This window comes from Saccostrea echinata, unplaced genomic scaffold (assembly GCF_033153115.1).
Source record: "Saccostrea echinata isolate AGI-Se365-2 ecotype Australia unplaced genomic scaffold, CSIRO_AGI_Sech_v1 ptg000054l, whole genome shotgun sequence".
Taxonomy (NCBI): domain Eukaryota; kingdom Metazoa; phylum Mollusca; class Bivalvia; order Ostreida; family Ostreidae; genus Saccostrea; species Saccostrea echinata.
In genome coordinates, this window is record NW_026889803.1 from 10,226,869 (window position 1) to 10,238,388 (window position 11,520).

Consider the following 11,520-nt stretch of genomic DNA (forward strand, 5'->3'; position numbering starts at 1 on the left):
CATTGAAAGTATATCCGATTTTTTTTTTCATTCTTGTTGATATTAATCTGTAAAAATAAATTTTGAGCTAAATATTCTCCTACATTGTTAAAAAATTCTCTGTCAAAACGTGGTACAGTCATTCTACGATAAATGGACCAATTCAGGGAATAAAACATGAAAAAAAAATTATTATTAAGAATAGCAAAATGAACATCATATTTCTCTGGAGGACATATCAGAGAACTTGAAAAAAAAAGAATTGTCCACAAATCTGGTATCGTTAACTTTTTACAACAATTTCAATATACCATTGATTTTAAGGTTAATGTTACGGAAGTTAATGCTTGATAAAGTCTTACTATTTTTAAATAAAGCTGAATTTGACCATTTTTTTTTTATTTCTAATGTTCAATATAGAACGCTAAAGTATGATTCATGTAGTGTCGCATGAATCCGAATTTAAGTTAAAATTTCGGGAAAAATATCGTTACGGGAGTTAATCGTTACGGAAGTTAATTCCCAGCAATAAAAGTTAAAATTCTCGGCAATAGTTAAACTCAAAGTTTGTTTTAGGATGTTAAACAAACGTATGAAGCATTTCGCTCCTAAAATAATAAAGAATTTCATATCTTTAATCAAAAACTTTCCTGAATTACCATTACGGAAGTTAAATTTTTAAGAGAGACAACTGTTTTTGTCTAATTCATTTTGTTCTGTCGAAAATGTAATCGTCAGAAATAGGTGATTCGCAACTAGAATCGATGGTATTAGGCTCCGTGGTCACATTAAGATAAGTTTCAGTTCTTTTTGAAATCTGCATTCTGTGCGTGAAATTCAAAACAAAATCATTACAAAAGTTAATCGATTTTTAGCGACATGCTTATGATTTCGCATGAAAGAAGATCCATGTATTTCTTTGCGAGAAGTGGTTTGATTACTTTTCATATAGGATAAAAATTTTTTTTAACATTCATTGCAATCTATTCGGAACGCTTTTACGGCTGAAAATTCCATCTTGAAATTTGTAAATAAATGAAGCGAAATGAAGATTTGCAGTGATATACGTTTTTCAACATTACATTATGTTCATATCAAAACTTTAACTGCATACATATCGGTTAATAATTACAAAACTATGTGTGTATGTTAATTCTTAGAGCTGAAATTGATCTTTAATTTTATAGTTAAGATATTACAACGATAAATTTGTAAGCGACATAAAAATTCTTAATTGGCCATGTTTTTGTAGAATGACTGGGTAAAATTACTCTTTTGCTTAACATGTCATGCAGGAGATATATAAAGTAAGACCCTAAACCCTTGTTACTTATTTTATCAATTTATACACTCAATGTTATATTGTAAATTTTCAATTTATTTAAATAGTATATTATGGTAGTATATGAAATTATCAAACCGGTCAAAGTGGCCTAGTGTTAGGGGTTCACATCGTGATCAGGAGGCCCGGATTCGATTTTCGTTCGCCGCACCGAGACAAACCTAAGACGTAAACATAGGAAGTGACTGTTCCCTTGCCAAGCGCCCGGACTAGAAAGGAAAGTCACGGGTTTTTCGGATGAGACCTTAAAAACTGAGGTCCCGTGTCACAGCAGGCGTTGGCACGACAGAGAACCCCTCACTGCTCAATAGACCTGTGCCGAGTATATTAGATGTAAATTTGAAGCCCTTCACCGGTATATGGTGACGTCTCTATATGAGTGAAAAAAAATTCTCGAATGGGACGTAACACAATATACAATCAATCAATCAACGAAATTATCACAGTTCTGAATGTATTGTAAATCTTGTTTACACAACTATCAAATAAATAAGAAAATCACGATATAAAAATATCTTTAAAAAATATTTAAAGATTAAAAAAGCGAAACACAGAAAAAAGTCTAGAAATCCATGATTATTTGTTATATGATGACGTTTAAACTGAAGATATCCAGTAACCAAGAGTATCTAAGATAAGATAAGAAATATAGTGTCCCCAGAAATAATTTAGAATTTTTTCGTAAAATGTGTTTTTCAAAATATTTTAAAAATAAAATATTTAAAGTTTGAATTCATTTTTTTTTTATCAATTCTACATATAGTGTTGTTCTTACTGAGCAAATATCCTAGTGGCCTTCTTTGATCTGTGAATGTTTTCTAGGTCTTCTTTTTAATATTTTGTACCACACAATACAAAGTAGACGATGAAATATTCAGTGCATGTTTTAGAAATATCACCAGATTTAACAATCTCTTACTAATACTTCGCTTAAATAGGCTTTCTATTTTCGATAGCCATAACTTTGAACATCGGCAGACAACAGAAAGTATATAAAATGAATGGGAGGCTATCCTTGAAAACTGCATGTATCATTAGAAAGTACGGGGTTTGTCATTAAATAAAATGGTAACACTAAATTATATTGTTTGTATATAATCCAACATTTAAGATAAATGTATCATAAAAAATCCCAATAATTTCTGGAAACACCATTTTTCTAAGTAATCAAAACTATATGAATAGTTGACAGATTTTTTTCAGACACTTTCTATACCTTTTGTATCTTTTTGTAATCGACCAATATCGAGTAAATTGTACTTATTACAATTGCATAACCTGAAAATCGCACTATTCGTCATAGTGATAGTTTCACATGATATGATTTATTTTGATTATTAATGTTTTATCCTCAACCGACATCTTTCCCCCGTATAACTTCTGTGAATTAGTGTACTGTATCATCTCTGCACACCTTGGTATATCAGACGTCAGCGATAACACAGACTCTATGAGTCAGCTGTTTCGGAGAAAGGGTATATATATCTTAAAGAGACGTAAACAGGGCATATTCACTTAAACTTTGTATCTTGAGATAGTTGGAACAAAGTTCTTAGCTATGGAACAGCTTGAAAAGCTGCAATATCAGACATCTTTAATCAAAAAGTCGCAACAAGTTGAGAGATCTTCATCTCTCAGGATTGAAAGACCAACGTCCTTAGCTGTTCGACCAAAGGTAAAACGAAGAAACAGTTTACCAAGTCCTACCGTAATCGGTTCAATTGTTCGGTCATCGAGTTTGGAAAGAGTGCGATCCTTTAGTTTAACACGAGATGGACTGAAAAACTGTGGGGACAAATTCAGACCGCACAGTGTATGCAGCGCAGGAACAAGTGATGGATACGAATCATGTTCCACTGGAGCAACGTCATCAATGGAAAGCATCTGCCCAAAACAACAATTACGGGTTGCCATTATTGGTTCCAAAGGCGTTGGGAAAAAATCTCTCAAAAATCAATTTGCAACTTCAGAAGAACTCTACATTAATAATTATGGTGAGTACATTAAATTATTATCGCTATGTTCCACGAGGATATGTCAAATTATATGATAAATGTCTTATCAATATAATTTGAATGTTATTCAGTTCATAAAGATATTGTTGATGTAGAGAATCAAAACGACAAGTATAATCTCAAAATTGTCTCAAAATGAAACAAGGCTTCAAATATTATTACATGTTTACAGATTTTTATGTTAGTACCTGTAAAATAATTCTGCTTAACGAACAGTAAGTCATATTCTTCCAAAGCTGCGAATATCATACTTTCTTTCAGTAACTTTTACCTTATTTCTTTAGATATCAAAGATCAAGATGGGATATGCGTCTTGATGGATGACGAGGAGTCATATGTGATGTTTGTTGATGAAGCGGAGTTAGCGGTAAGATGGTTAACAGCGCACATTATGCCATTGTGATCGCCCAACATGAAATAAATCTGATAAAAACGGCAAAATAAAATGCATAAAGTCACGGAAAGAGTTAATGTGATAGAAAATACGCTCGTATGAGATCTCTGCGTGTGTTTTAGATTTCTCAAAGGAATTTTATTTAGAAATGAGTAAGATAATACCTAGAATCTTATCATGGTTGCCGTATATGTGTAGGAATTTAATACAAATGATAATGATATCATTTCTAAAATGAGGAGTAAAAACCAAATAATATGTAATGAGGATGAAAATACTCTTCTGACAAAGAACCAGAGCATGATTGTGTTATTTCTATAGTCGTCACAGTCGTGTATAAAGCTTTAAAACGTAGTCCTCAAATACGCCTACAGCGAACTCAGGGAACTGACATTTTAGCATTCTAACGCTATTTCATTCATAAAAATATAAGGTTGTATAGCTCACGTAAGCCGGAGACTACGTGAGAGTTTGTCCTTTGACTTCCATTATAACTTTTTACATTGTATACATTCTCAACAACAATGGGCGAATTTCTACTAAATCTCGCAAAAAGTATCTTCGAGTGTGCAGTAGGGGATTCAAGTTTGTAAAGGCCAAGTCGGGGAGGTAATTCATAAATAATGTAAATGATGTTGCCTTGTTAAGATTCTTATTAGAAGAAGAGGAAGATTTCTTTTCATGCATATAAATCTAAATTTGTTTTAATCATGGCCCCTTAATCTAAAAGGATTTAGTTTAGATTGACATCTTCCTTCTTTAAAACTTCATTTTAAAACAGCTATCCTGTAATCGGTCAAATCAAAATACGGGAATTTCTGTGTGTTGCAGAATATTTTTTCTTTAAGTAATTACCCCTATAACTAGGGTATAGGACACTGTTAATATTTCAAAAAATTAAATAGAAATATACAGAAAAATTCTTATTCTTTTGACGACAAACTATGCTCAAACTAAAAAATTTTATTAATTTATATTTCTGAAATGTAGATTCGTCAATATCAATGTCCTTTGAAATAGATAAGCTAAAGGGTCATAAGAAGAAGCTTCAAAAGATTACTTTAGTCGGTGTACTCTGTGACTCGAGTGAACGTTGTGATAAATTGTCCTCTTGTTTAATTCGAAAACGCAGTCTTAAATTTTTATTTGAATGCATAGGATAACATTTTATTTATATTTATTTATAGTCAAACACAAACACAAAAAAGCTGACTGATTTTTTTTAAATCAAAAGTTAGGTACATGTAGAGACGTAAAAATACCATTCATGTTTTGCGCTATTTTCTTACGATTAGATTATAAAAGTTTTATTTTTAATTTGCAAGATTTTTTTTTTCTAAAGTAACATCATTAGAAGGCTTGTAAAACGTTCCAAGAAAAAAAAATACAATTTAGTCTTGATATATTTGTAGAATCAAGCAGAAAATGAGTTGGTGGATTCAATTGTGGTGGTTTTCTCCGTTGTTGATGCCAAATCCTTTAAAAACGGAATCATAAAAATAGAAATGTTACGACAGGAAATTGGATTCGACAAACCATTGTTTCTAGTAGCAAATAAAGTCGACTTGGCGAGGCAGAGAATTGTTACAGAAAAAGGTACGGAAATGAAACTGGCAAAATATCTAAGAAGAGCCAGATTCACATTTATAATTCCTCTTCTTTCTTTTAAAGATGAGCAGTATGAACATTTTAGACTCCAAAAATAAGCGTACATTTTTACGCTTACTTTAAATATTTATAAAAATATAATTTCATGATTTCAATACAATTACTTTTTAAAATTTTTTAACCATCTTTTAATGATATTCATTTCCTCTTTCACAGACGCCAAAAAGGTAGCGACCAGATATAATTGCAAATACATTGAAACATCTGTGGCTTTGAACCACAATGTGGATCAACTTTTGGCGGGAATTATACGTCAGGTTCGCAGCAGACGTCACAGCTACAGCAACAACACAGACGGAGATCTGACAAAAGACCCCAAAACAGCATCCATGTTTACGAAAATACTTCTACAAAAACTTATGAAAATCGGACATCACGAATTTTCGTGCACAAAGTTATTTGACGTATGAAATAGATGATAAGATAATGATTCCCAGCAAAGCATAGACGTAGTTAATACATATCATTGATGAATATTTGGTTGTTATGACTAAGGTTTGATTGTATGTATAATATGTACTAGAATAACAGAGATCGGTACAGACTGACATGTTGGAGGTGAAAGATTGTGCTCTGAGTCACGATAAGAATGTTTGGATGTTCACCGCGTATCTGATGAGAATCTGACTGGAAGAATCTTGATAAATTCTCTTTTATACTGATTGTATCTATCATGTTCCATTTTATTTTCTTTTTTACCTTTATAATAAAATATTTTAAAATATTTTCCTGGTCTAGAGTGTTTTATGCATAAAAGTTATGTGAAGGAATACTTCAACACCAGTACATATAATATCTTATATGAAAAAAGTCATAAACATGAGATTTTCATTAGTAATAGTTAGTAAATTCAATATGCACGCATATATGTGTAAATTAGATGGGTGTGCCGAACACGCCTCAAGCTCAGTATAACTCAACGTTCTGGAAACACCGATCGCATCATGCTTGAATATTTGTCATTCCTTTGTAATACGAAAATAATGCATCACAGCAGGAAGCTAAAATTGGCACCATCATTCAAGAAAATAGAAGTTTTCTTGGCTAGTGGTCTTCTTTTTAAAAAAAAAAATGTTAAAGATGAAACTACGTTCTTTTAACACAACACTACTGTCAAAATCGATATTATCTATTGTCATTTAACTCGGTGAAACAGTCAATTTTAGATTCATTTATTATTAAAAATTTTATCGATTAACCCCTAATATTTCGTCCTAGAATTCAAACCGACCAGAGTACACCAAAAATTTTTTTTAATGACGAAATGCGGGTATAGATAAATGAGGTGCGATGTAAAGCATGCTGAAAGGGGGAAAGTACCAATCTTAAGCACCCATCACAAACAAGAATGTTTTACCAACTGACGCGCTTATGATTCACTCTTCACTACACCTCACAGATGCATAAAATATTGTTGCAATCTACTAGATTGCACCATAACAACAATAAACACGAAAGGCTCAGCACTATGTCAACGGGGAAAAGTAGTGAAGAATGTCGGAACCCCGTGGGGCTCTTACACCCTCCCGAGGAGATGTCAGACTCAGGTTTTAAAAGAGCGTCTTCTTTTAAGCTGAAAAAGCCTGACCATGTTCGATTGGATGTCACATTGGCGCGACGTAATAGCTTGCCAAGTCCGGCAAGTCCAAAAATGTTCTTGGCACCCCCAGAAACCCGTCCATTAGAAAGGGTGCGGTCATTCCACTTAACTAGAGATGGTTTAAAGAACCGTGGGGACTTAATCCGAAGACAGAGCACTATCAGCATAAACTCTTGTGAGAAATGTGACGGTAGTGTCGAAGCCTCAGTAAGCGCTGATAACGAAACACCACGTGTTGTCCAAGTTGTCAGGGTGGCATTGGTTGGTTGCGACGAAGTAGGAATACATACATTGAAAAGTCAGTTCTCAACGTCAGAGGAAATATACATCAACCACCAAAGAGGTATGCGCTTTTAATATACGTATAATAGTAATACTTGTCTAATCCGGGTGATATGTAATTCGAAATCTGGCTATTTTAGTCCCTTTGAGAAAACCTAATTGTTTGAAATGTTGTCTAATCTGGCCAATTGTTGTCCGGATTAGACAATTTACGGTATTTCTTCAAACAAAGACAACAAATTGTTCAGGACCTTTATGTACAAAGCATCAATTTTTATCATTTAAATCTTATTTCAGAAGATGCCGAATCACCAGAGGATATTTTCCTTCTACTCAATAAAGATGAATATTGTGTGCAGTTTGTTGAAGAAACTGAGTTTATGGTAAGAAGATATGAAATGAAGCATGGAATTACATGCTCTAGTCAACTAAGAAAATTAGTTATAAACATTTAGATACGAATCGAATCGTGATCAGTTCATATAACGACACATTGCACCAATTGTATCAGAATAGTGTAGAGGAAAGAGCAAAATTCTTGTGATGTAACAGAAGAGCATTGCACAGAGACTTGAGCATAGCATCCATAGAATTAACGGCTCTAGTATTCAATTGCAGATGACACAACAAAGTCATGTCATATGCTTTGCTGGGAATAATGGTTTCTCTTGTACTTTTTGTCTGTAAAAAAAAACAACTCATGCGTTGTCATTTTGGGATTAATGACATTGATTAATCCTCTAATATATTAATACATGGGTAAAATGAGTCATTAAGTACCTGACATTATACATCGTAACTATACATGCAAGAAACTCAATCTATATAGGCACATCTCTGTGATGTTTCAGAATGTAACTGTTCCAAAGCTGTCTCTTGTAAATGATTAAAATTTAAATGTCTTAAACAACATAGCTGTTTTAAATTATTAATAATTGCTAATTAAATATCGTATCTAATAATACATGACTTACTAGTAAACTATGAAAACAATCGTTTAATGGCAGAAAATACATGAAAAAAAGCAATGAAAAAGGAATATGGAACATGGAATGAGATTAACAAAACATGAAATTTACATTAAATCTCAAATATAGAAATCATTAAACTATTATCCACTTTTTTATTTTTACAATAATTTTATAGGATTATCAAACCAGAAACCCCACATCTATTTTTGAAAACATTACCTATGTTTGGAAATTCAAATCACTCTCTACCTGTTTATGCTTTCGTTACGCAATAGTAAATGAACGTTTCCAGGATGACAAACCTATTTTCTTCCAAATCTGTTACAATATAATCATTTTCCTCTCTCCCAGAGGGTTGCATCAAGTGCACCGAATGTTATTTTCCGTAATTTTTTTCCCTTTAATAGTTATTGATTATTTGTCTTCGTTTCCCACAAGAGGAAGTCGTGTGTACTACTGCTCCATTTTCCACAAATATCTACATTATTCGCATATTGCTCCAGCCCCTCGGCAAAAAACTTTATGAATCTAATTGCTTTAGTTAAAAAAATTAAGTAGTCTGATGAAATTATTAACCGATCTTATTATTTGGGATCCCGAGAGTCCGTTTTAATTACCAAGAACATTCCAAATTTGCAAAGTTAGAGTACCTAGACGACACTTACTAATTAAACGATTTCAGTAAAACTTGATGACATAATTTGGAAAAATCAAGGGATTTTTTTTTCTTCAAAATTGAATTCAAAGAAAATTTTAAGTCTGAGTGCATTGTTCTAATGGACTATAGTATGTACCAACCAGAGAAAATATAATCTCATCAGAGACCCGTTCTAAAACAATAAAATTAAATGTAAGATGTATCTGTCCTTTTTTTGTAAAAAATATCAATATTTACAGTAAAATATCAAGTTCGTTAAATAAGCCTGGAAAACGTCAGATATATCGGACTATTTGTAGCACTGCCGTATGACAATGAAGAAATATTACTTTCCGTAGAAGCCGAATCTTAATATATATATTTGGCTCACACATAACGAAACGTTTGCCAAATATTTCGTAATTGTGTTTCCGAGTCCCAGTCACCAGAAATAGATATTTTATATATATATATATATATATATATATATATATATATATATATATATATATATATATATATATATATATATATATATATATATATATATATATATATATATATACAATGACCTTGACAGCAAATACAACCTATCATTAAGTCAAATGCTGACTGACGTTTTTCATACTAATTGTTAGGCCATTATTTACACACTAAATTGTCTACGGGATTTACCGTTTTTTCCCGATCATGACAAGGAGCACACGGCGGGTATGATCGGTCGGCAGGGGAAGCTCGCTCCTCTGTGGCGCCTGATCCCACCTCTGATGTTTTTGGAGGTCTGTGTTTGCTCCACTCCCGATTTGTATTGGTTAAATGGAATTTGAGCTTGAATACTGTTCGTTATCTCCATATTTCATTCATGTACAAAATGAATACAGAGGGATTAATAAAAATCCATTTGAATAACGGAGAACTTAATATTGTAGTGCTTCCTTGAAGTTTTCAGCTTTACATTCGTGCGTCTCTCTCTCTCTCTCTCTCTATATATATATATATATATCAGAATTATTTATCAAATCATAAAAAAGATATTGTATTTGGATTCATATAAATATAACTAGCTATATTTTTGTCTTTCATTCTTAAAAAAGGACAAATAAATAACAAAACTCATCATCAAGTTCATTGTTATTGCAGAGATTACAGTGCCCATCAGATCTATCAATGCTATAAAATCTGCCAGCTTCAATTAGCAAGTTATTACTGACACATCGAAATTTACTCAAGTAGAATCTAACATCAGATGGTAACATGTTTAGATAATTCTCAAAACCAAATCATGCTTCAACATTCTATAAGTAAGACATTTTGGAGAATTTACTACATTTACATTCAAACCTTAGATATTCTATCCCTTAATGTAGTATTAAGTAATATATATGTATCTTGCATGATTTATCAACATACTGAGCATTCCACATTAAATCCAAATTACATTCTTAATTTAGATGAACCATTCCTCTTAAACGAATCTGATACAGAGTTGAGTACAATCTTGCATAATCTTTCCAATCTCTTATAAACATCTACTTATCTGTTCCAATTCATTCCGTAATTTTCAAGTTCAAATTGTTTTACAGGAAGGCCACAGGACGTCTTTAGTGGATGCAGTAGTGGCAGTATTCTCTGTCGTGGACTCTTCTTCATTTTTATATGCAACCAAGAAAATCGAAATCATTCGGGACAAGATGAAGTACAACTCTCCCATTTTTCTCGTGGGAAACAAATGCGATTTAGCAAGAAACAGAACAGTTTCCGAACGAGGTACACGAAATATATTCGTTGAACTAGATGTATATTACTTTTACATGTATAAGTTTCAACAGTTTTTCAATTTACTTTTAAAATCAACGTAAAGAGAATTGAAGAAAATATATATCATTCAGAAAGACTGATTTCAAAAATATGTATGCTTACGATTCCCTTTGGACTCTCCCTTTTTGTACTCTGTGATCCAGAATATTTAATAAATGTATACGCCTGATACCTTTTTTTTTTTATTAAATATTATTACTTAGAGGCCCAGAAGTTTGCAGACAAGTACAAGTGTAAATATACAGAGACTTCTGTCGTCCTCAACCACAACATCGATGAACTTCTGGTCGGTATCGTCCGCAAGGTCATTCAAAGGCGAGAAGGCAGGAAGCAGACGACATCGGAAGAATCACAAACACCGAAAGCTACTAGTTTCACCAAACGAGTTCTTAACAAGCTTAAAAAAATTGGACAATCAAAAGAAAAAAGTAATAAACCGTATGATTGAAAATCGTATGTAATGTTCAATGCAGAAAAGTATGAATGTGTATAAGGAAAATGGCATCGAAATGTTCATGTTTGAAATAATTGTGATGTTTTTCTTCCTTCTTTAAATTGGATGACGATTCCTAACTTTATATATTAACTGTTTACTATTCCTGTTTAATCTTATTGTGGATGAATGTATCATTTGTTTATTGTTTTGATTCTCGAAGAATAGTGTAACCACATGACAAGACTGTCAATTTTTACTAAATGTTTCCCTAAGTATTTATAGAGCTTTTCCTAAGCTGAAAGTTACGCATCTGAGTTATATTTTTTTCACTTTCGTAATTATATGATCAATAATATAATAAAAAAATGTTTTTCTTTA

The 11,520-nt window shown here is 32.2% G+C and overlaps 2 protein-coding genes across 2 annotated transcripts; both read left to right on the plus strand.

Annotated features, from left to right (window-relative positions):
* The first annotated feature begins 2,824 nt into the window (after positions 1-2,824).
* Positions 2,825-6,122, plus strand: LOC133206091 (GTP-binding protein GEM-like). Its single transcript, XM_061342020.1, has 4 exons — positions 2,825-3,315; positions 3,621-3,703; positions 5,143-5,326; positions 5,555-6,122. The coding sequence occupies exons 1-4, from the start codon at positions 2,880-2,882 to the stop codon at positions 5,806-5,808; spliced, it is 957 nt and encodes a 318-aa protein (XP_061198004.1). The 5' UTR covers positions 2,825-2,879; the 3' UTR covers positions 5,809-6,122.
* Positions 6,123-6,824: 702 nt separating this feature from the next.
* Positions 6,825-11,520, plus strand: LOC133172553 (GTP-binding protein GEM-like). The gene is made up of 4 exons (XM_061307467.1): positions 6,825-7,341; positions 7,578-7,663; positions 10,472-10,655; positions 10,910-11,520. Exons 1-4 carry the CDS (start codon positions 6,867-6,869, stop codon positions 11,152-11,154), a joined length of 990 nt encoding a protein of 329 aa, XP_061163451.1. The 5' UTR covers positions 6,825-6,866; the 3' UTR covers positions 11,155-11,520.

Excerpts from the sequence above, each read along its gene's own strand:
- LOC133172553 (XM_061307467.1), top strand. The coding sequence starts at position 6,867 with ATGTCAACGGGGAAAAGTAGTGAAGAATGTCGGAACCCCGTGGGGCTC. Across the intron at positions 7,664-10,471 it reads TTGAAGAAACTGAGTTTATG|GAAGGCCACAGGACGTCTTT; the intron begins GTAAGAAGATAT and ends ATTGTTTTACAG. Across the intron at positions 10,656-10,909 it reads CAGAACAGTTTCCGAACGAG|AGGCCCAGAAGTTTGCAGAC; the intron begins GTACACGAAATA and ends ATTATTACTTAG.
- LOC133206091 (XM_061342020.1), top strand. The coding sequence starts at position 2,880 with ATGGAACAGCTTGAAAAGCTGCAATATCAGACATCTTTAATCAAAAAG. Across the intron at positions 3,704-5,142 it reads TTGATGAAGCGGAGTTAGCG|AATCAAGCAGAAAATGAGTT; the intron begins GTAAGATGGTTA and ends ATATATTTGTAG. Across the intron at positions 5,327-5,554 it reads GAGAATTGTTACAGAAAAAG|ACGCCAAAAAGGTAGCGACC; the intron begins GTACGGAAATGA and ends CCTCTTTCACAG.